Genomic DNA, 25,843 nt, shown 5'->3' with positions numbered 1-25,843 from the left:
CCAATTTATGGATTAAAGTTTTTTTAAAAATAGAACGATTTAACTTACAAAAAGAAAAAAAATAGTTTAGATATCACTTCTACCAAGAAAAAGTTTAAATACCAAAATAGGAATGAAAAAAAGTACAATTTAAATAATTAAGGTTATGAAAGTATAATAAATTATTATAAAGTGGGAGAAACAAACCTTTAGAACAAAAAGGAGTTGTGATGAAAATTTTCCAATAATACCATCACTCTTTGTGATTAGTTTTGTGTGAGAGTGATGACATTACATGTTTGTTATCTCGCACCTAATTTGTTCTCAATTCTCTTTTTCAGCTAATCAATGCGTTTCCACTATGCCACCACCACCCGCATACTCCTGCAATATTGCTTGGATTAAATAATGAAACTCGCTTTCATATTAAAAAGATCATAAATCTTAACTGACAGCACGATGAAGAAATGTATGAATTCGTAAAATAGGAGTTAGCCATTGAGTACATCAACCTCCTTCCCTGCAATTCTGAGCCTTTACAAGGGATTTATGAGGTGGTTTGCTCACTACTCAAATGCTAGACGGAACTAAATCAACTTTAGTGGCAACCTTTCTTAATAAGAAACTGTAAACCCCCTGTTTTCAGGCCTTTAGAATTAAGCAAATTCCCATTTTGGCAGCCATTAACAGAGAAGACTATATTTAATGTAAGGCAATATAAAAGTATCCACAACCATACAAGTAGTGGGCATCATTTTCCATTTACTTTCTGTTCATCAAGCATGTGTGTGTATATATATATATATATATATATGTAAAACATCAATCACTGAAACAAGAAATGACCTAATCATCATCATATAGTAACCTCCCTTGGTGAAATATGCAATCTGTTAATTACTCGACTGAAGAGATGAAGCCATTGAAGATCAAAGTAGCAGCAATCGTTGTAGCTCTGAGTTTGTGTTACGCATGCGTCATAGCAGAGCAAGCCAAAAGGACTTACATAGTTCACATTGACAAGTCCAACATGCCAGAACGTTTCACCCATCACTCCCTATGGTATGATTCATCTTTAAAATCTGTCTCAAAATCAGCATCTATGCTTTACACATACGAAAACGTAATCCATGGTTACTCCGCGAGGCTCACACCTGAGGAAGCTGAATCGCTTGGAAAACAGTCTGGAGTTCTCTCAGTCCTACCTGACGTTAGATATGAACTGCATACAACTCGAACACCGGAGTTCCTTGGATTAGGAAACAACAGCGCTCTCATCTCCACCACTGCTTCAACGAGTGAAGTGATTGTTGGCATATTGGATACTGGAGTTTGGCCCGAGCTGAAAAGTTTCGACGATTCTGAGCTTGGACCGGTGCCATCTGGGTGGAAAGGCAAGTGTCAGGTGGGGCAAAACTTCAGTTCATCAAGCTGCAATAAGAAACTAATTGGTGCCAGGTATTATTTACAAGGGTATGAAGCTGCGTTGGGACCTATTGATGAAACCATGGAATCAAAGTCTCCAAGAGATGATGATGGACATGGTACTCACACAGCAACTACGGCTGCCGGGTCAGCTGTGCCTAATGCCAACTTACTAGGATATGCTTCCGGGACGGCACGCGGGATGGCTTCACATGCCCGAGTGGCCATCTACAAGGTGTGTTGGCTTAATGGGTGTTTTATCTCTGATATTACGGCAGGCATGGATAGAGCTATTGCGGATGGTGTCGATATTATGTCAATGTCAATTGGCGGTCATATAACAGAGTACTATCTTGACATTATCGCCATTGGAGCATTCACAGCAGCTGCACATGGAATTTTTGTATCTTGTTCAGCGGGAAATGAAGGACCTGAAGCAGGCAGCTTGTTAAATGTTGCGCCATGGATAACAACCGTTGGTGCTGGAACATTAGACCGTGATTTCCCAGCCTCTATTACTCTCGGAAACAACATGAGATACACTGGGGTGACACTTTATAATGGAAAACAGTTATCTAATTCCACGGTGCCATTAGTTTATGGTGGTAGTGTGAGTAATTCCAGTAGTAGAAGTCTTTGCATGGATGGAAGTTTGATTCCAGAAAAGGTTAGGGGGAAAATTGTGGTATGCGATCGAGGGGGGAGTGACAGGGTTGAAAAAGGAGTGGTGGTGAAGGCTGCTGGTGGTGTAGGGATGATTTTGACAAACACTTTAAATTTTGGTGAAGAGCTACTTGCCGATGCACATCTCTTACCTTCAGCAGCCGTTGGTCAGATAGCTGGGGATTCAATCAAGAAATATATATCTTCTGATCCCAATCCAACAGCCACAATTGGTCCTGGAACCACAATGTTAGGTGTTCAACCATCTCCCGTGGTTGCAGCATTTAGTTCAAGAGGTCCGAATCCGGTCACTCCAGCAATATTTAAACCAGACATTATTGCACCAGGAGTCAATATCCTTGCAGGATGGACTGGTGAGGTTGGCCCGACCGGATTGGCCATCGACCAAAGGCATGTAAACTTCAATATCGTTTCAGGCACATCAATGTCTTGTCCCCATGTTAGTGGTTTAGCTGCAATTCTCAGAGCTGCTCATCCTGAATGGAGTCCAGCAGCCATTAAATCTGCCCTCATGACCACAGCCTACTCAACTTACCCAAATGGTGAAAAGATTAAAGATGTTGCCACAGGGGGACCAGCAACACCATTTGATTATGGTGCCGGGCATGTTGATCCAATCGCAGCCCTCGACCCTGGCCTTATCTATGACACCACCATCGACGACTATCTTGGTTTTCTTTGTGCGCTGAACTACACATCTAGTCAAATTAAAGCCACTACGCAAACAAATTTCACTTGTCAGAAAAGCAAAAAGTACACCCTGGGAGATTTTAATTATCCATCCTTCTCTGTTCCCTTCCAAACTGGGTCGCGCAGCACCGTGAAATATACAAGGACCGTTACAAATGTGGGTGTACCAGCAACATACAAGATTTCACTGTATTCGCAGACACAAGCAGTGAAAATGTCGGTTGTGCCAGCAATATTAAGTTTCAGTGCACAATACGAGAAGAAGAGCTATACAGTGACATTCAGAGCTATTTCTATGCCACCTGGTTCAACTGGCTTTGCCCGTCTGGAATGGTCCGATGGTAAGCACATTGTTCGTAGTCCAATAGCTTACATCTGGACATAACAGGGCTGTCCACTGCTCTCTCTTGCAGTATAATGAACCCAACTTATACTAATATTATAGCAATGTAAGGACAAGGTGGGTGAATAATTGTACAGTGAGCTTCCTGTATGAGGAACTGGCATATGAAATTATACTAGATTCATAGTTATAATTTGCCTTGTATGAATCTTATGATGCAGTATTAGGGATCATCCATCCATCGAACAACTCATATTTTATTATCTAACTCGATTTTACAGTATAATTAATTGCATAACATAGCACATAATAATAAACTTGAATTATTTAAAATCATTTTGAATTTTTTGTTATATCCGAATTAAATTTTGCTCACTAAATAAAGGACGGGTATAATTCGTAAGATGTCCCCTGAATTTTGAAAATTTTATAATTATGTCCTTGCAATGAAACATGACAAATGCCTGGCATTTATATTTAGGCCAAACTTCAATCACCAAAATCTGCTATTCCTATGCCTATGCCTATGCCTATGCCTATGCATTTGACCGTCCTTTCTTTCCTGACGTTTTAAATATAAATGTCTCCGTCTCTCGCGCTTTTTAATTTCCTCTTCCTTTCAAATTCAAATCTTATTAGATTTCTTTGATCTGCGCCTTCGGTTCCGGAAATTTTATAGGAACTTAAGATTCTTTTTTCAAGAAAAAAACTCGGATAATGTTGATTGGTTTCATTTAATTGTTATTAATTGATTAATTAATTGAAGCCAAGGTTTTTCCTCCTCCTTTTGAAATGGCTTCGACTCTTGATCGGTGGGAAAAAGATCCCTTCTTCGCTGTTGCTGAAGAAGTCCAGCAATCTGCTGACAGGTAAATAATCTCCTTTTCTTATTTAGGATTCTTTTACTTTGAATCGTGAATTTGATTCCTAGATTATAAAATTAAGATTTAGAATTTCAATTAGTCAATAACCGGTTGAAACTTTGGTTTGTTTCGCGTTTCATAGGATGGAATCGACATATAGGACATGGATACACGCGATAAAAGATGGTTCTTCTACATGGAATTTAGAGGAACTTGGCAGGGATCTACATACTGCTCTTAGCACTACCAAATGGCAGGTCATCTTAAGCATTCTTTCATTTTCCTTAGGACCGATTGGTTCATGAATTGGCTCAGGATTTAGAGAAATTTAATCTGTTTTGCAGTTAGAGGAGTTTGAAAAAGCTGTTCAATCGAGTTACTATGGGAATTCAAGTGAGGAAGCAAGAGATCGGCATCGTGAATTTATAGTAGCAATTAAGAACCAGAATTTAAAGATTGAAAAATATTTACAGGAATCAGCTAGTTCTGAGGGTAAGTCACCAGTGCCTTGGGTGCATTTGGATGAAGGTGAATGCAATGAACTCGCATTATTTTTGTCCGCACCGCCTCTACCCGGAGACAAGAAGCTTCCTCCTAGGGTTCACGGTAGAGCTAGTGATCTTCGGCGAGGAATCAATAGAGAATCAGCGCCAGATTTCTTGAAGAATGCAAGTCAGTCTATTGAGTTCAGCTCATCTGAGGTTAACAACGAGAAGTCATATGGGCATAGGAGGACAGCTAGTGCTAGTCCTGACATTGGTGCTTGGAAGATTGCAATTGTTGATGATGTTTTACAGCAAAACTCTTCCAATGGTCAACGCTTTATTCCACCACGAAGGGTGCCAAGCTCCGGTGCCCTGAGTTCCACGGAATCTGCAGTCAAGGGGCAGTGGTCAAAGAATGGCATCAGGAAGTCGGCAACGGCTCGTCATCAAGAGTCTGATGCAGAGTTTTTGAGACCTCCTGAGTTGGCTAGGGTGAATGTCAATCCAACTTCTGTACTAAACTAAATATAGTTTTTGATATTTATAAGTTTCGTCCATTAGTGTTTATAAGTTTCATCCCACAGGGCAATGGTGAATGCTGTGAAAAGAGTAGCGGTTGTGTAGATTGCAATGATAAGCAACCTATTGGCTGGTATGGGGCTATTAAAAGACGGCTTCAAAGGTCTAAGTATCAATTAAAAAATAGTCGTCCCGCTCAAATAGCAATTTGGGCTTTCCTCGTCATTTGCTTGATTGGTGAGCTTTCCTGAAATTCTAATTAATTTTTTCTTCCTTTTTTGGGTTTGTTGTTCAATATTTTCGGTTTATCTGTTTATGGACAAAGTTTACATGCTATTCCTCATTAATTCATTTTTTTTTTTTATATTTTCTTTGTTAGTAGAGGCATTTCATTCTTTGGCTGTTTATCTGTGCTTTGTTCTACTTAACTTGAATGCTGAATTCTCATTGGTATGGAGAATAAGAGCAATATATTGTGCGGAGTGACTGGAAGTGAAGAACATGTTCCCCCTAAGACCAGTAACAAATAGAAATGCATATCTAAGCCCATAGGACCTTAGATTCCTCATTTCATGATATTAGAACCAAGATTAAGTGCGTTGATGCGTTGCTGCAATAAAGTTAGTTGTTTGCTTCGCCTTTTTGCAGTATCATTTGAAATTTAGTTCACCAAGTCTGAACTTGATTTTATCCTATACGCAGTTTTGATTGTATTGCAGACAATATGAAAAGGACACGCATTATCTTGGACCGGCATTTTACAGTCGCCGGCGAATTATTTGGTTGAAAGTGGTTTGAGGAGTATATGTTGTGCATATTATGCTTTCACCGGAATCTATGCCCGGCTACATCTTGGGTGAAGGTAGCATGATGGAAAGCAAGAGCACCTTTTCTTCCTGCTCTTTCCCTCCACTGCTTCTTGCCTCTCCCTTCCAACTTCAATTTTTCCAATGAAGGGCAGGGCTCTTTGTTCAGTAAGGATCAGAGGGATTCTAGAGTTGAACTGAGGCTGTCGGATCATTTAATAATATGTCATAAGTCCCTGTACCTTTCGTAAGTTTGAAATTTAGTCTATGTACTTTTAGTTTTAAGAATTTAGTCTCTCTGCTTTACAAGTTTAAAAATTCAGGTTCAACTATTGAAATTATTTTGTTAAATCCAGGTTCATTACAACATTTTTTTTATTATATTAGTACCAAGTGAGTATTTTAAATAAAATATATGGATTAAATTTCAAATTATGAAAAATACAGGGACTTATGGCATATTTTATTTTTAAGTCCTTTTTCCTTTTTGGATGGTACATTGTATTAATACAACGCTTGTATTTTTCAGTCTCCCTTTAACCAGCTTCTTCTTTTATATGTATAGATATATATTCTTTCTTTCTTTTCAATTTGTAACATAGTAGGATTCTTTTTTCTTTTCTGCCATATTGCTTTCCTGTTGTAATGATAATTGAATATGATAACTCTCATTCTTATATAATCATCAACAACAATAACCAAAAGGACAAGTGAAGATAAAATGAAAGGAACAACCGACCATCATTGTAAACATTCTATGCCAACAATTATTTTAAGGGAAGAAGGGGCATGTTGAGGTTGAACTTGAAAACCAAACTGATTACAGCACTTATGAGCTTAGTGTGAGGTATCTGTAACAGAAATAGGAACCAGCAACCAGGAGTGGGGCAGCGAACTCGACGACTGCCGCATATTTAGGCGTCAGGTCATCCTTGATCACGAATGCACTCATCTCTTTCTTTTTGGGCTCCTCGGTTGAACCAACCTGTTCATTATTCTTTGAAGTGTGACCCTGGAGAACACCAATCTGATACTTGAGGAGCAAATTCTGAGCTGACTTGCTATGTCCGATATCGTTGAATTCTTTCGTCGCATCCTTCCCGGCTGATTCCAACAACACCTCTTCTCCTCCTGGATGTTCTTCCAGGAACTTTGTCACGTTCAGAACCTGAAAGAATCAGTCAAGTCTCTGATTATTTATCAACATAAATAAGTAAAGATAATTGGGTGAGTAAAGAGAGCCGGGTTACTCGGCCATCGATGACAAGCCAACAGTCGTTCTTGGATTTGTGTCGAGACACTTCTGAGAGGGTGTAAACTGTGTGTCCAGCCATTGTTGTTGTAAACAAAAAACAAAAAAAAAAAAAGACTGAAAATGGAATGGCTTGTGCTTACACAAAGGGGAAAGTGGTTTATATTAGAGAAGTGAGGAAGGATAAAAGACAGATGGGGTTGAAATTAGGGTAGCAAAGGGTTTGTCTCTGCATGCCGCCTACCAAACTTGGTGATGGAGAAGAGGAGGATATGCACGTGATGAGTGAAACTCCAACTAAGATTCCTCGGCTGTGTATCTTGTGAGTTAATAATATATGTTGTTGTTAAGTGAGGTGTAGCTACAAGTTGATGAAGAAAACAACTTGGAAGGGTAGGCTGGTTAGGTAACCCACTTAATCATCTCAAATAGGACTTATAAATTTAAGGCAAAAACACATTTCTAGTCCTTATCAATTTTAAAATTGAGCAAAATGGTCCCTCTCATAAAAATTGGAATAATTTAACTCCAATTAATTTCGAAAGTGTGCAGATAAAAACAATTAATCATTACGTTAATATTTTCTATCAATTGTACCTAATTTTTATTGGTATATTAACAAATTTAGCATTTGATGTTTATATATCTTGTATAAATGTTGACAAAATGCATACATTTATAGGTTAAATGTGTTAAACCATAACTAATTTGACAAAATGTATAAATGTTATAGGCTAAATTTGTTAAATTTATTATTATATCAATAAAATATATAAACTTTAAAAATTAAATATGTTATTATATCAATAAAATATATATAATTAAAGAAAACATTACATTTTGAATTAATTATCAGATTTTCAAAATTAACAAAAATTAAATTATTTAATATTAAAATTGAGAGGTTTTATCAATAGTTAATTACTACTTTGTAACGCACCACCTCAATCTCTTAAATTGATTTTAAGATTTATATACTTTTTAAGTTGGGGTTTCATACTCAAGCATTTAATGTGGACCTTCTTTTAATGTAAATGTTAAAACCTAGCAGAAACGTCCACTTACATTAAAAAATGACGGTTAATTACCAAACCTCTTTTACTTGTCCTACCTTTGAAATTTTATTTTTTGAATTTTTGAAATTTAAAATATAAAAAAAATTAAATGTGTATAAGAAAGGTTTTGTTTTGTCTAATCAAGAAGCTTTATTGTGAGGCTTAGAAGGTAAAATATGTGGATAAATTTGAGTAATTCAAGGGAAAAAGAAAGGGAAGCATTCAAGGCACAATCTTGAAAGCCTTCATCTTATCAATCCAAGTGATTAAAGAACTCTTGGAATTCCGGAAACCCAAAAACCCATTCTCCTTACTCTTATTCATATACAACATCGGCGACTCCATCGGCATCATCGACAACAGGATATCGACGAACCACCAAAACCCAACCTCCTCCAACCTCGTCTTCTGCAACTCCTTCTCATTCACTATCTTTTCCCACACACTTTCCTTCCCTTTCATCATCTCCTTCAACCCTACATTCTTCCCTTCCTCCAACCCATATTTCTCTATCCCAAACTGTTCCGCTAACACTTTCCACAAATGCTTCCACTTGAAAACATCCCCATTGTTCACGTTGAATGCTTCGTTCTTGGCGTACGGATCCACCGCCGCCCATATCTGATGCTCCGCGATCAAATCCGCATCCGAAACTTCCGAATAACATTCCCATGTGACTTTGTTTCCTGGGAACTGTAATGGTTTCCCTTCATATTTACAAATGGCGGCGTAAACGCAAAGGGTTCCGACGATGTTCATCAAACTCTAAGGCGAAAACCCAAATATAGTATTGGGTCGGTGTACCGACCATGTTAATCCTTGTTTTTTCTCGATTTCTTGTAAGAGGATGTCTTCTTGGACGTAGTAAAAGTTGGGAGTATTTAAGCGTGGCAAATCTTCGGTAAAAGGTGGATCATGCGGTTCGATTTTCCCCGACTTTATGTACTCGAACGATCCTACGTAATGCTTGGCTCCGGTTTGGAGGCAGATATGGTGGAGATTGGGTGCTTTCAGGATCAAGGTATGCAACACTTTGCGGAGCATCGAACCGTTGATTTCACAGTTATCGGTCTCCGTGGTTCGATTGACCCAGCTGACGTAGAAGATGTGTGTGACGTCGGTGAGTTGGGAGAGCTTGGATTCGGTGTCCTTGGGATCGGAGACGTCACACTGAATGTACTCGATCCGATGCTCGGCGTGCCAATGAGGCCTTGGGCGACGAGCCACCCCGTAAACTTTCCATGGACCGCCAGGGGTGTCGGATAATGGAAGGATTTCAGCCAAGCTGTTGCCCACAATGCCGGTCACTCCGACTACCAACGCAACGCTCTGGAAACTTTTGGGTGTTTCATCGTCCTCGAGTTTCTTCTGTAAAAGTTAGAAAAGAATAAAACAAAAAAATTAATCAACAATTTTGTAAAGCGTTTTGCGCAAACTATTTAAGGCATGAGAGAAGGAAAGCTTGCCTTAGCAGCGCCAATGGCACCAGCCCATCACCAGCTCATTTTTCAGATTGAAATATATTAATCTATTTTGTTTTCTTAAAATGATAAAGTGTGTGTGTGCGAAGAATGATTTTCTATGGCGCTCATTTCTTGCAGTGTTCTTTAGATGCGCTATAAATTAGGAAAATTAATGCAAGAAGGCAAATGTCAAATTTTATCATTTTTTTTTGGATAAATTACACCAACAGTCACCCAACTTTGGGGTAGCTGACAGAACAATCACCTAGGTTTCATTTCAGTCACTCAACTTTCAAAAAGTTACAAAATAGTCCCTTTTGTCGTTTTCCGTCACAGACATCATGAAAGTGACATGGCAGGTGACGGCGTCTAATATTTTCTTCTTCCCTAAACCCGTTTCTCCCCCCCCTCATTCTCTTTCTTCTTCCTTTAAAGAAATCCCTGTAATTTTCTTCTTCCGTAAACCCCACAAATTTCTTCTTACTTAGAAGACAAAACAAAGGCAATACTTGTAATTTACCTTTCTCTTCTTTAATTTTTGCTTTTCAAATTAAAGTTCTAAGTTTCATTTCGCTCACAATCCCTCCCAAACTCTCTCCAATTGCAGTATACAAAACTTGTTGTATACTTGTAAGTTGTAACGAGAAAATAGGCAATTCCTGCTTTTGCAAAGATAAAATTTAATATGGAAATTAGGACTAAAAATCTCAAAGAACGGTGTCTGCATTCAAACTTATAGCAGAGAAAAACACAGTGAAAGAAAAGACAAATTTCAAGCTTTTAATGGGAAAATTTTTTAAATGGCTAGTAAATAACCATCAAGTTCTAATCCGGTTATGCTAATCAAGCAGCCGACAACTTGGCCAAATCTGGAATCGGAAGATCGTCTCACTCGCTTCTGCCAAATTCAACTTAATGCTTTAGGTTCAGCTTTCGTTCTTCGTTTTTACTTAAGCTTTCCAACAGAGAAAAAAAAAAAGAAGAAGAAGATGAGGAGTAATATGCCGTGCACCTAGAACAAAAATTTCCCTCTTTTCAAGCTCAAGTTCTTTGTTTCTCCTCCTCTTTTTAATAACTTTTAATTCAATATTTTTAATATCTTCAAGCCTATTCTTGGAGAAAGAAACAAGTTTTCAAAACTCGGAAGAACAGACAATTACAGTTAGGGCAAGACAGCAGTAAAATGATGTCCTTGGAGCAAATTCAGCATGTTTTGTTGCACACCTCTAAATTCTGCTTTGACGCAATATTCTACTAAACAAATTTAGGTGGATTATTACTATGAATTATGAAATAAACTGTTAAATATGACTCCTATTTTCAGTCAAATTTGAAAAATAATCTTTCAGTTAAACTCTGTTTACTTGTTTCAATCAAACACTGATTAGTTTAGATTATTTTATTATTATTTGATCTATGAATTTAGCCTATAAATAGGCTCTTTTACAACCTTAGAAAACATACCCATTAGAGATTAGAACTCATAACACATTTAGAGAATTTTGTGTTTACGTTTTGTGGCTTCTTTGTTTTCGAGTTTTTGGGGTTTAGTTTTTATCTCCATCTTTTATACTCTTCGTTCTTTTGTCATTATAGTAAAATTATCTTTACCCGTGGTTTTTTATCCTCTTTGGAGGGGTTTTTCCACGTTAAATTTGTGCGTTCAATTTCTCAATTTATTCCGTAATTTTCTTGTTCGTTGCTTAACCGGGTCGAAATCCTAACAAGTGGTATCAAAGTTAGTTCAATTTTCATAGATCATCCCATTCAGAGATGGCAGCAACAAGATTTGAAATTGAGAAGTTCGATGGTGAGACAAATTTCAATCTGTGGCAAGTTCGGATGATGGCAATTCTAGTTCAATCCGGCTTCAAAAAGGTTGTTACCGGGAAAAAGCCTGAGAATCTAAATAAAACAGAATGGGAAGAGCTTGATGAAAAGGCTTTGTCTGCAATCCAGTTGTGCCTCGCGAATATGGTATTGCAGGAGGTATTGATAGAGAAAACCTCATCCGCCTTGTGGAAAAGGTTAGAAACTCTTTATGCGACTAAGTCTCTGACTAATCGTTTAGTGTTGAAACAACGTCTATTGACGTTTCGCATGAACGAAGGTGAGCATCTTAGAGATCACATCAGTCAATTTATTACTCTTTTAAATGATTTAAAGAATGTTGAGGTTCATATTGACGATGAAGATCGTGCTATGCTATTATTGTGCTCTTTACCCCTTCATACAAGTCTTTCGTGGAGACCCTAATTTATGGCGAGACAAACTCTCGCTCAAGATGTGAAGGGTCATTTTTGAGTAGAGACAAACTCGACAATGAGCTTCATTTGGATAGCAAGAGATAGGCAAGCTTCTATTTTGGTAGCATCAAAGAAACGAGATAAAAGGTGTCGCTATTGTAAAAAGTTAGGTCACGTCAAAGCAAGTTGTTATAAACTGCGAAATAAAAAAGCTGCTGAGAGTAACGAGGAAGATGTAGCTGGTGCTAATTTGGCCGATGAAAATGGTGATGATTTCTTGTTAGTGTCAACAAGCGATAACACCAAGCTCACGTCCGAGTGGATCCTAGATTCAGGATATTCTTTCCACATGTGACCCAATAAATAATGGTTCTTCACATACAGTTTGATTGAAGGTGGAGTTGTGCGCATGGGAAATGATTCATCTAGTAAGGTAATTGGTATTGGTACTGTTAAAATTAAGATGCACGATGAGACGATTAGGACACTCTCAAATGTCAGGTATGTATCTGATTTACGAAAGAATCTCATCTCCTTAAGTATTTTAGACTTGAAAGGATGCAAAATCAACATCGACTCGAGCGGCATTAAAGTATCTCGTGGAGCTCTCGTTTTGTTAAAAGGTAAAAGAACCGGCAGTCTTTATATTCTGGAAGGTTACACAGTGACCGGTGAAATCGGATGTCCCTCGTCCGTTACGAAGTTGAAGTCAACTTGTTTGGAGCAAAGGCAACTTGGTCATAGGAGGGAAAAATGTATGACTGTTTCGTTGAAGAGAGGTTCTCTTTTAGATGCAGGTTTTGAAAAGTTAGGGCACTGTGTTCGTGAAAATCAGACTCGGGTTAGCTTTGATTTGGCAGTGTACAAGTCGAAGGCTAGAAGTCTTCCAGTTTCTAAGCACAAATTTGACTTAATTAATTCCCTGCATAGTTCAAGATAGGCTCGTGGTGGGCTTTGGCAAAGATGGTGTTGTGGAAATATGAGTCAAGGTGGAGATTTGTTAAATATGACTCCTATTTTCAGTCAAATTTGAAAAATAATCTTTCAGTTAAACTCTGTTTACTTGTTTCAATCAAACACTGATTAGTTTAGATTATTTTATTATTATTTGATCTATGAATTTAGCCTATAAATAGGCTCTTTTACAACCTTAGAAAACATACCCATTAGAGATTAGAACTCATAACACATTTAGTGAATTTTGTGTTTACGTTTTGTGGGTTCTTTGTTTTCGAGTTTTGGGGGTTTAGTTTTTATCTCCATCTTTTGTACTCTTCGTTCTTTTGTCATTATAGTAAAATTATCTTTACCTGTGGTTTTTTATCCTCTTTGGAGAGGTTTTTCCACGTTAAATTTGTGCATTCAATTTCTCAATTTATTCCGCAATTTTCTTGTTCGATGCTTAACCGGGTCGAAATCCTAACATAAACAAAATAATGAAAATTTTAAATTGGCTTAAATTCTAAACCAATTCAAAGTGTTGAAATATAGAATCATATTCAAAGCGCAGACAAATTGGATTTAGATTACAACCAAAGTAGAAAAGAAAACCTAATTCAAGCGGTGCAATTATTAAAACCCAAAAAAAGTAAAGCATAAAGAACTCAAACTGACCAGAAGATTGAGGATGGTTGGAAGATCATTTGCTATTTTTATTTTTGTTAGTTTTGGAGTCATTTTTATTCATGTCGGAGTTGAAAGAGGGGAGGGGATTAGAGCCTTTGATGGCCTAACCGATGGCAAAAAAGGAAACCCCAAAGAAGAATAGCAAAGGTTCTCAGCGTGAGAGTACCAACGATCAGATTGCGGATGGCGTACCTCCATTGATCTCGAAGGGTAGAAGGGTCAGGGTTAGTAAGGTCTGGTGGGTTAGGGAAACGGACCCTTTGATGGCCCAAGAAATCAGAGGCAGCGTTGCTTTCGATTTCTGGGACTGATTTATTAGGTGAAGAAGAGATGTTGTGATGGGATTGAGGCTTCTAATTTTTCAGAAGGTACTATCCTTTAGTGTTAATAATCATTTCAACCAACTCAGCAGCAGCAGTAGCAGCAACAGCAGAAGAAGAAGAAAAAGAAGAAAAAGAAAAAGAATTCAGCCAACTCAGCAGCAGCAGCAGAATGAAGCCACTTCACCAACGTAAATGTTAATCAGTGACTATTTCGTCACTTTTTTATAACGTTAGTGACTGTTTTGTAACTTTTCAAAAGTTGAGTGACTAAAATGAAACCTAGGTGACTGTTTTGTCAACTACCCCAAAGTTAGGTGACTGTTGGTGCAATTTACCCTTTCTTTTTTTACTTATTTTTTCATTTCATGTCTTTGAAATTTTCAATTCAATCTTTTAACCCCTTTTATCACTTAATTAAAATAATAATAATTTGATGGTTGAATTAATTAGTCCAAAAATTTTATTTAAATTATTCATCTATTTAAAAGTTTTTCTTAAAAAAAGTTACATTAAGAAGCTTCAAGCGACGATTTGACAGTCAGTATGGTAGATTAGTATCCATCAACAAGTAGAAGAACATAACTTAAATCCAAATCGATTTGACAATAAATGTCGAATATCAAAGAAAAAACTTGTTTGAATTTGATTTGCAAATACGCGATCTCCAAAATGAATTGTAGAATAAGAAGGAAAAAAGAGTTTTCAATTGGTGACGTACGATCAAAGAAAGATATAGTATTGATTTTAACAATTTTATTATGGGTGTCGAGTCCATCAAAAATAATATTCCTACGCCTAAAAAGTAAATAAATAGTATTTATCATGTTGCACTCCAGGTAGCTATGGTGCCCACAATGTGTGACAATCTATGAAAAATAAAAAAGGGGAAATTAAATATGATTAAAATAAAAAAAATAGAAATAGTCGTAAAAATAAATAGAAATTAAATAAATCGAATAAACAGATGTGATGATATTCTAGCTTTAGGCTCGACTTTAGTTTCAATTTCAAACGGATCATTGATAGTAAGCATTTTCCTTCAACTGATACTGTAACACCCCGTACCCGATACCGTCGCCGGAGTCGGACACGAGGGGTTCACAGACTAAATTCACTTGTCACACAGACCATTTTTAACATTTCCAGACAAGCTGGCTAACTGCATCACTGTCACCATCAAAATCATATCACGAGTTCCAGAAGTCGAAAACCAGTTCCGTAAATTTTTCCTGAAACTAGACTCATAATTCCATCTACACAATTTTTTCTAGAATTTTTGGTCAAGCCAATTAGTACAGTTTATTAGTTAAAGTCTCCCCTGTTTTAGGGTTTGACTACACTAACCTTTGCGCGTTACAACTTAGATATCATCCAGTACAGGGCTCCAACACTTATGCTGTTTGTTTCTAATGAAACTAGACTCACAAATAAATCTGTACATATAGATCATAACTTCTAATTCCCTCTGGTTAATTTATAGTGAATTTTCAAATTCGGAACAGGGGATCCAGAAACCGTTCTGGCCCTATTTCGCGAAATCTTGAATATCTCTTAAAATCCGACTCATATGACCGTTTCGTTTCTTTCATATGAAAGTAGGTTCATCAAGGTTAAATTACATAATTTATTAACTATTTAATTCCATTCCTACTATTTTTAGTGATTTTTCAATCTCACATCACTGCTGCTGTCAGCATCTGTTACTAAAGCAAACAATGACTATTTCATAATTCTTCCATGGCCAAGCTATAATTCATCATACATAACACAAATTATGGCCACCTTATCAAAATTAAGATTTCTAAGACTCGTGACTATAGGTTTTAGAACCACACTCAACCGACCACATAGGCCATTTTCGCATGGCTTAAAGTTTACAACCCAAAATTCAACAAAACAAAAGAGCCTATACATGCCAAATGTTATCCTAGATCGACTAAGAAGACAATACCAAAGATTGCTCGCCGATGTGATGACTTCGATGACGGTTCCGAGCACACAAAAAGAGACGAGTCCAAGAGACCTAAAATAGGTGACAAGCAAACACCGAGTGAGTATATAACTCAGTAAGTCATAAGCATTTCACGACCAAAATTATCACAAAATGAAACAATGAAATGGGGCTATATACTCCATCCATACCGAACTACACCATGGTCCCTTAGACCCTTCGGTTCAATCTCATACCAATTCACCCAATGACATTTCATATACTATTCAATAGGATAATTGTGGCATTTCCATACATCATCTCATTTTCGCTACAATCATGCAAATAATGAACTTTCATCTATTCCACAATACCTTATTTACGTGACCGCAATTGTAATCATCACATAGGTACAAAACTTACCAAGCTCAACCCCGAGCGTGAACATAGAGCCTATTCGCCATGAGCTCAAGGTACTTACTCTTTCCATTGTCCATGATCAACTCGATAAAGTCACAACCTCCATGTGAATAATCGATCGGAGATATATACATTAAGTTCGCACACATAGTGCTTAATAATCGATTTCGCACACTTAGTGCCATGTGATTTAAGCTCGCACACATAGTGCCATATAATTTAAGTTCGCACACTTAGTGCCATATATTTCAAACTTGCACACTTAGTGTCAATCTTGTCACCGCGCCCACTTATTGCCCGCACACTTAGTGCCGAGACCAAACACTTTACACATTTCACTACCTTTTTACATTCAATAATGTCATCATTCCATACACATACATATCATCTCATTAAACACAATTGCATAGATATTAAGATCATTTAAGTCAATACCAAATATATGCTTAATGACTTACCTTGTATTGGGTAAAATGGTTCCAACTCGGCTACTCGATGTTCTTTCCTTTGCCTTTGCTTGATTCTCCACCTTTAGCTTCTTGAGCTTAATCAATAAATTAACTAGTTTAACCGTCTTGCTAAATATTTATAATTCAACTACACATGCATATGTATGCTTGTATATTCGGCAACCATCCTCACTAATTACCCATTTAGTCGATTATACACATAATTAAAGGTAACATCACGAACGGCATACTTATGTATATTTATATATATATATATATATATATATATATATATATATATACACTTCCAAACGGGCATCACAATTAGATTAAACACCACCTTCATACTCAATTAGATGGCCGAATGTATGTATATATATACAATGTCAAATATAACATCTTTTAAACACCTAATTTCATCTCATGAACATTTAATCAAATTTTCCTAATCTAGCATATATTTTCACATCTATTCGTAACATCAATCTATCATTTCCATTTCATTTAACACTTAACATTTACCACATATCAATTAACCAAACTCTTCATCTAATCATGCTCTCATATTCGGTCATCCATACCTATACTAACCCTAACAAAATAATTTCTAAGTTTAACACAAGCACCACATTTTAGCATCATGGCCGAACACTTCATGCCTCATCACCACAACATCAAAACACCAACCGAATCATTCCTATCACCGAGACTAAGGTTCGCACCTTAGCTTCCCACATTCTTCTCATAACATTTCATAGTTCATTCGCCACTCATCATTCAACCAACAAAATTTCCTAGCAAACCCCTATGGCCAAGCACACACACACACTTACATCTCAACTCACAATACCCAAAAATCACATACTAACTAAACTATCTTAAGCAATCAAAGAGTTCCCCCCCCTTTTTCCATAGCCGAATGTTCCATTCCCCCATCATTATTCAACATTTTAGCATGGCTAAGCAAGAACCATGATCATTCACTTAAAACAAGTAAGCATCTCACAAGTTAACACAATGTACTAACCTCCTTAAGGCTTCAAGTGACCGAAATTCTCCCCTCCTTTCCTTCTAACCGGCCAAGTTCAACAAAGAGAACTCTCTTTTCCTCCCTTTCTCTCCCTCACTCACGGCAATGGCAAGGTAAAGGATGAACACTCCCTTTTTTTTCTTATTTTATTCCCTTTCTTTTAATTCCTTTCTTTATTTTAGTTTGTCTCCCATAATCCAATTTCTTATTATAATATCTAAGGCAAACAAATATATTGCCCATCATCAATCTAACTTGGCGGCCACCATAAGGAAAATTTGGCAATTTGACATGCAAGTCCAAGCATTTTCTAATATGTATCAATAGGCCACTTTAACATTAGCCTAGCACATTTCTCAATTTCCTCACATAAGTCCTTTCTAATAAATTTCACCTACAAATGACGAAATTAAGGCACGAAATTTTCACATATGTACGTTCATGCACAATAAACATAGAAAATAATAATTAATTATTCTTGTGTCTCGGTTTTGTGGTCCCGAAACCACATCCCGACTAGGGTCAAATTAGGGTTTTCACAACTCTCCCCCACTTAAAAAATTTTCGTCCCCGAAAATCTTACCGGTAAATAGGTTTGGGTATCGCTCTCTCATAGAGTTCTTTGGTTCCCAAGTAGCTTCTTCGATTCCGTGTTTATGCCACAACACCTTCACTAATGGGATTTTCTTATTGCGCAACTCTTTTACTTCACGCATCAGAATGCGAACCGGCTCTTCTTCATAACTCAAATTAGGCTGAATCTCGACCTTAGATGGAGTGATTACGTGTGACGGGTCAGACCTATATCGTCGAAGCATCGAGACATGGAAAACGTTGTGGATCTTTTCAAGCTCAGGGGGTAAAATTAATCGGTACGCTACTGGCCCAACTCATTCGGACACTTCATACGGACCGATGAACCTCGGACTCAATTTGCCCTTACGGCCAAATCTAAGCACATTCTTCCAGGGTGAAACTTTGAGAAATACCTTGTCTCCAACCTGATATTCAATGTCTTTTCTTTTCAAATCCGCATACGACTTTTGGCGATCCGAAGTAGCTTTCAAACTTTCACGAATTACTCGAACTTTCTGCTCGGCATCCTTAATCAAATCAACCCCGAAGATTTTACTTTCACTAAGTTCAGTCCAGAATAATGGGGTACGGCATTTACGACCGTATAAAGCCTCGTAAGGCGCCATCTTAAGACTTGATTGAAAACTATTGTTGTAAGCGAATTTAATCAAAGGTAAATACCAGTTTTTTGAAATTGTCAATATAATGGAATGACTAGAGCCGAAAGCTTTTTCCATCTTTTATGATTTTCCATTTTAGATTCACGATTTATACTCAGTAAATCATTCATCGCCACTCTATTCGATATAGAAATAAATTAGATAAATTCAATCTATTATATAAATATTTATTAGAAATAAATAGATATTATAAAAATAGAAATAAATAGATATTATAAAAAGAAACTAGATTATATTAATAATACAAAGTATAAGATCAGTGATTGGTTTAACATAAACATAAAAAAGGGAGTTAACCTTCATTTTTTCCACTTTCATTCATTGATTCACTCATTATTACGACGAGACAGGCATGTTTGAATTATCCTCGAGTATTTGAATTATCCGTTCGGATTGACCATCGGTTTGGGGATGAAAAGCAGTGCTAAAATGCAGCTTGGTACCCAAAGCCTCTTGCAATTTCTTCCAAAATCGCGATGTAAATCTTGGGTCTCTATCCGACACGATAGAAATAGGTACCCCATGCAATCGAACAATTTGGGAGACGTATAATTCTGCCAATTTATCAAACGAAAAATCCGTGCGGACAGTGATAAAATGAGCAGATTTGGTTAGTCTATCAACAACAACCCAAATCGCATCTTTCTTACTTGCCAACACTGGCAATCCAGATACAAAATCCATCGTCACTCGATCCCATTTCCATTCAGGTATCATGATTGGCTGAAGTAATCCCGATGGCACTTGATGTTACGCTTTTACTTGTTGACATATCAAACACTTTGAAACAAATTCAGAAATGTCTCGTTTCATACCGGGCCACCAAAATTGGCATTTCAGGTCATTGTACATTTTAGTGCTACCCGGGTGGACTGACATTCGACTCATCGTGAGCCTCGTCCAAAATCATCAAACGAGTTCAATTTCTTGAATACATAATCGACCCTTGAACGTCAAGCGGTCATTGTCGTCAATGAAATTCGATTCCTCATTCAAACACATTCAGCCCGTTTAGCGACCAATTCAACGTCAACTTTTGGGATTCAAGTATTTGAAGAATCAATAATGGTTTGGCCTCTAATTCAACTACTAGTACCTCATCGGGTGAAACGGATAGGCGAGCATCCATCGCTCTCAAAGCAAACAGTGCTTTACGACTTAAAGCATCGGCCACCACGTTGGCCTTTCCCGGGTGATAATCAATGACAAGTTCATAGTCTTTCAACAACTCAAGCCAACGTCTTTGTCGCAGATTTAGATCTCTTTGAGTCATCAAATATTTAAGACTCTTGTGGTCCGAATAAATATGACACCTTTCTCCAAACAAGTAATGTCGCCATATTTTTAAGGCAAACACTATGGCTGCTAATTCAAGGTCATGGGTCAGATAGTTTCTCTCATGCGGCTTTAATTGTCTCGACACGTAAGCCACAACTCGACCTTCTTGCATTAACACACAACCTAGCCCAAGCAAGGATGCGTCACTGTAAATGACAAACTCTTTGCCGGACTCCGGCTGTACTAGCACTGGGGCCTTGGTTAAACAGGTTTTTTGTCTATCGAAACTTTCTTGACAGCGTTCCGACCACTCGAACTTAACATCTTTTTGAAGTAGTTTTGTCAACGGTGCAGCTATCATCGAAAAACCCTTTACAAATCGTCGATAGTATCCGGCAAGCCCCAAAAAGCTCCTAACTTCAGTAATATTCCTTGGAGGTTTCCAATCGACTATGGCCGAAATTTTGTTCGGGTCCACTCTAACACCCGATGCAGACACCACGTGCCCCAAAAAGCTAACTCTCTCAACCAAAATTCACATTTCTTGAACTTTGCGATAATCGCTTATCTCGTAAAATTTGCAACACTAGTCTCGGTGTTTAGCGTGTTCGATTTCATCTCGAATAGACCAAAATGTCATCGATAAACACAACTACTGAACCGATCCAAGTATGGCCTGAAAATTGATTCATTAAATCCATAAATACCGTAGGGCATTAGTGAGCCCAAATGGCATCACTAAGAATTCGTAATGACCGTACCTCGCTCAAAGCGTTTTGGGTACATCCGAATCTCGGATTCGCAACTGGTAATAACCCAATCTCAAATCTATCTTTGAAAACACTGAGGCTCCTTTCAGTTGATCAAACAAATCCTCAATACGCGGTAACGGATATTTATTCTTTATTGTCACTTTATTGAGTTGACGATAGTCGATGCACAACCTCATGGTTCCGTCCTTCTTTTTCACAAACAATATAGGTGCGCCCCAAGGTGAGAAACTTGGCCGGGCGAAACCTCTATCCGTCAACTCTTGCAACTGAGCTTTCAATTCCTTTAATTCCGTTGGTGCCATACGATACAGAGCTATCGAAATAGGTGTAGTCCCAAGTACAAGCTCGATGCCGAACTCTACCTCCCGGACGGGTGGTAAACCCGGTAATTCTTCGGGAAAAATGTCCGGGTATTCACAAACCACCGGCACAGATTCGGGTTTCTTTTCTAACTCTTTGTCATCAAGTACATACGCAAGGTATGCTTCGCGCCCCTTTCTCACATGTCTTTGAGCGGTCAATGAAGATATTATCGCTGGCACTCCGTTTAAATCGGTAGACTCAACTCGGACTATCTCATTATTCGCACTCCTCAAATCAATGGTTTTCTTTTTGCAGTTCACCACTGCCTCATGTACGGTGAGCCAATCCATACCAAGAATAACATCAAATTCGTCAAACGGCAAAAGCATCAGATTGGCCGGAAAACAAGATTCTCGAATTATTAGGGGGCATCTCTTGCACACTTTATCAACAAGTACGTATTGACCCAAAGGGTTTGACACCCGAATTACGAACTCGAGAGACTCAGCGGTAGAGTCTTCTTGGATGCTAAGGTTTCACATACATATGAATGAGTAGAGCCGTGGTCAATCAATGCAATCACACTAGTATCAAAGAGAGTGAAAGTACCGGTGATAACGTCGGGGAGGATGCCTCCTCTCGTCTTGCGAATGGCGATGCTCTAGCAAGAGTACGGTCTCGGCTTGAACAACCGTATCGAGGCCCCTCTCGACTACCACTCCTACCTCCTAAAATTCTCGGGGTCACATTGCATCTTATTCTTCTCATCAAGCTCGTGCAATCTCTAATGAAGTGGTCCTTGAACCGCATCATAATGAGCCCTGTTAGTAGACTTACCCCAACATTCACCTAGGTGTCGTCTTCCACATTGGGGGCATTCCGGTTTCTCTTGACTATTATTGCCCACACTAGCTACCGAAGTAGCTCGGGAGTCCGTCGATGGTCGGGCTCTGATGGAAATTCCCGCAGTCGCCCTCGACTTACTAGTGTCCTCCCTGAACTTCTTTACAGCCGAGAACGGAGCTTTACTCATCGATCTTTTACGATAATCTCTAGCTTCAAATTCAGCGTTCTTCTTCTCTTTTCCAAGTTCTTCCGCCTTGCAAGCTCGTTCGACTAGTGTTACGAACTCCTTTATCTCCAAAATACCTACTAGTAGCTTTAAATCTTCATTCAATCCTTCTTCAAATCTTTTGCACATAGCAACCTTATCGGCCACACACTCCCGGGCATACTGACTGAGTCTTACGAACTCATGTTCGTATTCAGATACTGTCATACGGCTTTGCTTGAGTTCCAAGAATTCCTTACGTTTTTGATCGATGAACCGTTGACTAATATACTTCTTTCGAAATTCCGTTTGAAAGAAATCCCAAGTAACTCGTTCATTTGGGACTATGGAAATCAAGGTCCTCCACCAATAGTAGGCTGAGTCCCGCAACAAGGATATAGCACACTTTAGACATTCATCGGTGTGCATGATAGTTCATCAAACACCGAATGGTGTTATCAAGCGTAACTCGGCCCTTCGGCATCATCAGTAACTATGGCCTGAATTCCTCAGTCCCGCTTCCTAATCAAGTCTCTGGTGGCTTACTCATCCTCACAGGATCGATGAATCGATGGCATTACGGGCTCTTGGGGTGGATTATTCAAATTGGAATTGTTGGACAGCCGGATTGGTTCGGGCATATTATGCGACCCACTCATTCATCATGGTAAAGAAGGCTTGTTTAGCCCCTCACCTTGATTATTCGCAGATGACCGAGGTTCAACAGCGGCGCCCCTTGTGCAGGAGCAGCCGCTACACTTTCAACGTCATCCGCCAAGGTTCTCTCTACACCGGGATCCATTTACTAATCAAAACAAAAATTTTAACCGTCAGAAGTCATCACACATTTAAACGTTAACATTAAGGCATGTATAGCTAGACTCGTACGTGCCATGGTAGTCCTAGAACCGACTAAACCATGGCTCTGATACCAATAAAATTGTAACACCCCGTACCCGATACCGTCGCCGGAGTCGGACACGAGGGGTTCACAGACTAAATTCACTTGTCACACAGACCATTTTTAACATTTCCAGACAAGCTGGCTAACTGCGTCACTGTCACCTTAAAAATCATATCTCGAGTTCCAGAAGTCGAAAACCAGTTCCGTAAATTTTTCCTGAAACTAGACTCATAATTCCATCTAAAAAATTTTTTCTAGAATTTTTGGTCAAGCCAATTAGTACAGTTTATTAGTTAAAGTCTCCCCTGTTTCAGGGTTCGACTACACTGACCTTTGCGCGTTACGACTTAGATATCTTCCAGTACAGGGATCCAACACTTATTCCGTTTGTTTCTAATGAAACTAGACTCACAAAGAAATCTGTACATGTAGATCATAACTTCTAATTCCCTCTGGTTAATTTATAGTGAATTTTCAAAGTCGGAACAGGGGATCCAGAAACCGTTCTGGCCCTATTTCGCGAAATCTTGAATATCTCTTAAAATCCGACTCATATGACCGTTTTGTTTCCATCATATGAAATTAGGTTCATCAAGGTTAAATTACATAATTTATTAACTATTTAATTCCATTTCTACTATTTTTAGTGATTTTTCAATCTCACATCACTGCTGCTGTCAGCATCTGTTACTAAAGCAAACAATGACTATTTCATAATTCTTCCATGGCCAAGCTATAATTCATCATACATAACACAAATTATGAGCACCTTATCAAAATTAACATTTCTAAGACTCGTGACTATAGGTTTTAGAACCACACTCAACCGACCACATAGGCCATTTTCGCATGGCTTAAAGTTTACAACCCAAAATTCAACAAAACAAAAAAGCCTATACATGCCAAATGTTCTCCTAGATCGACTAAGAAGACAATACCAAGATTGCTCGCCGGTGTGATGACTTCGATGATGGTTCCGAGCACACAAAAAGAGACGAGTCCAAGAGACCTAAAATAGGTGACAAGCAAACACCGAGTGAGTATATAACTCAGTAAGTCATAAGCATTTCACGACCAAAATTATCACAAAATGAAACAATGAAACGGGGCTATATACTCCATCCATACCGAACTACACCATGGTCCCTTAGACCCTTCGGTTCAATCTCATACCAATTCACCCAATGACATTTCATATACTATTCAATAGGATAATTGTGGCATTTCCATACATCATCTCATTTTCGCTACAATCATGCAAATAATGAACTTTCATCTATTCCACAATACCTTATTTACGTGACCGCAATTGTAATCATCACATAGGTACAAAACTTACCAAGCTCAACCCCGAGCGTGAACATAGAGCCTATTCGCCATGAGCTCAAGGTACTTACTCTTTCCATTGTCCATGATCAACTCGATAAAGTCACAACCTCCATGTGAATAATCGATCGGAGATATATACATTAAGTTCGCACACATAGTGCTTAATAATCGATTTCGCACACTTAGTGCCATGTGATTTAAGCTCGCACACATAGTGCCATATAATTTAAGTTCGCACACTTAGTGCCATTTATTTCAAGCTTGCACACTTAGTGCCAATCTTGTCACCGCTACCACTTATTGCCCGCACACTTAGTGCCGAGACCAAACACTCTACACATTTCACTACCTTTTTACATTCAATAATGTCATCATTCCATACACATACATATCATCTCATTAAACACAATTGCATAGATATTAAGATCATTTAAGTCAATACCAAATATATGCTTAATGACTTACCTTGTATTGGGTAAAATGGTTCCAACTCGGCTACTCGATGTTCTTTCCTTTGCCTTTGCTTGATTCTCCACCTTTAGCTTCTTGAGCTTAATCAATAAATTAACTAGCTTAACCGTCTTGCTAAATATTTATAATTCAACTACACATGCATATGTATGCTTGTATATTCGGCAACCATCCTTACTAATTACCCATTTAGTCGATTATACACATAATTAAAGGTAACATCACGAACGGCATACTTATGTATATTTATATATATATATATATATATATATATACACTTCAAACAGGCATCACAATTAGATTAAACACCACCTTCATACTCAATTAGATGGCGAATGTATGTATATATATACAATGTCAAATATAACATCTTTTAAACACCTAATTTCATCTCATGAACATTTAATCAAATTTTCCTAATCTAGCATATATTTTCACATCTATTCGTAACATCAATCTATCATTTCCATTTCATTTAACACTTAACATTTACCACATATCAATTAACCAAACTCTTCATCTAATCATGCTCTCATATTCGGTCATCCATACCTATACTAACCCTAACAAAATAATTTCTAAGTTTAACACAAGCACCACATTTTAGCATCATGGCCGAACACTTCATGCCTCATCACCACAACATCAAAACACCAACCGAATCATTCCTATCACCGAGACTAAGGTTCGCACCTTAGCTTCCCACATTCTTCTCATAACATTTCATAGTTCATTCGGCCACTCATCATTCAACCAACAAAATTTCCTAGCAAACCCCTATGGCCAAGCACACACACACACTTACATCTCAACTCACAATACCCAAAAATCACATACTAACTAAACTATCTTAAGCAATCAAAGAGTTCCCCCCTTTTTCCATAGCCGAA

The 25,843-nt window shown here is 38.0% G+C and overlaps 3 protein-coding genes and 1 pseudogene across 3 annotated transcripts; 2 read left to right on the top strand and 2 right to left on the bottom strand.

Moving 5' to 3' along the window:
* The first annotated feature begins 862 nt into the window (after nt 1-862).
* LOC108470981 (subtilisin-like protease SBT1.7) lies at nt 863-3,314 on the top strand. The gene has a single exon (XM_017772530.2). The coding sequence runs from the start codon at nt 863-865 to the stop codon at nt 3,161-3,163; it is 2,301 nt and encodes a 766-aa protein (XP_017628019.1). The 3' UTR covers nt 3,164-3,314.
* A 137-nt stretch (nt 3,315-3,451) lies between these two features.
* LOC108472698 (uncharacterized) lies at nt 3,452-6,426 on the top strand. Its single transcript, XM_017774252.2, has 5 exons — nt 3,452-3,990; nt 4,127-4,241; nt 4,329-4,961; nt 5,054-5,225; nt 5,691-6,426. The coding sequence occupies exons 1-5, from the start codon at nt 3,914-3,916 to the stop codon at nt 5,714-5,716; spliced, it is 1,023 nt and encodes a 340-aa protein (XP_017629741.1). The 5' UTR covers nt 3,452-3,913; the 3' UTR covers nt 5,717-6,426.
* Nucleotide 6,427: 1 nt separating this feature from the next.
* On the bottom strand, nt 6,428-7,281 carry LOC108473809 (uncharacterized). Its single transcript, XM_017775575.2, has 2 exons — nt 7,045-7,281; nt 6,428-6,962 (listed from the first exon to the last, which is right to left on the bottom strand). Exons 1-2 carry the CDS (start codon nt 7,126-7,128, stop codon nt 6,624-6,626), a joined length of 423 nt encoding a protein of 140 aa, XP_017631064.1. The 5' UTR covers nt 7,129-7,281; the 3' UTR covers nt 6,428-6,623.
* Nucleotides 7,282-8,226: 945 nt separating this feature from the next.
* LOC108472050 (3-oxo-Delta(4,5)-steroid 5-beta-reductase-like) lies at nt 8,227-9,606 on the bottom strand (annotated as a pseudogene).
* Nucleotides 9,607-25,843: the final 16,237 nt, after the last annotated feature.

This window comes from Gossypium arboreum, chromosome 3 (assembly GCF_025698485.1).
Source record: "Gossypium arboreum isolate Shixiya-1 chromosome 3, ASM2569848v2, whole genome shotgun sequence".
NCBI lineage: Eukaryota > Viridiplantae > Streptophyta > Magnoliopsida > Malvales > Malvaceae > Gossypium > Gossypium arboreum.
This window is presented reverse-complemented; position numbering and strand designations above follow the sequence as displayed.

Bases quoted from the DNA above. Each gene is read 5' to 3' on its own strand.
- LOC108470981 (XM_017772530.2), top strand. From the start codon at position 863: ATGCAATCTGTTAATTACTCGACTGAAGAGATGAAGCCATTGAAGATC.
- LOC108472698 (XM_017774252.2), top strand. From the start codon at position 3,914: ATGGCTTCGACTCTTGATCGGTGGGAAAAAGATCCCTTCTTCGCTGTT. The intron at 4,962-5,053 runs GTGAATGTCAAT...TTCATCCCACAG, and splicing joins GACCTCCTGAGTTGGCTAGG to GGCAATGGTGAATGCTGTGA. The intron at 5,226-5,690 runs GTGAGCTTTCCT...TCCTATACGCAG, and splicing joins CCTCGTCATTTGCTTGATTG to TTTTGATTGTATTGCAGACA.
- LOC108473809 (XM_017775575.2), bottom strand. From the start codon at position 7,128: ATGGCTGGACACACAGTTTACACCCTCTCAGAAGTGTCTCGACACAAA. The intron at 6,963-7,044 runs GTAACCCGGCTC...TGATTCTTTCAG, and splicing joins GGCTTGTCATCGATGGCCGA to GTTCTGAACGTGACAAAGTT.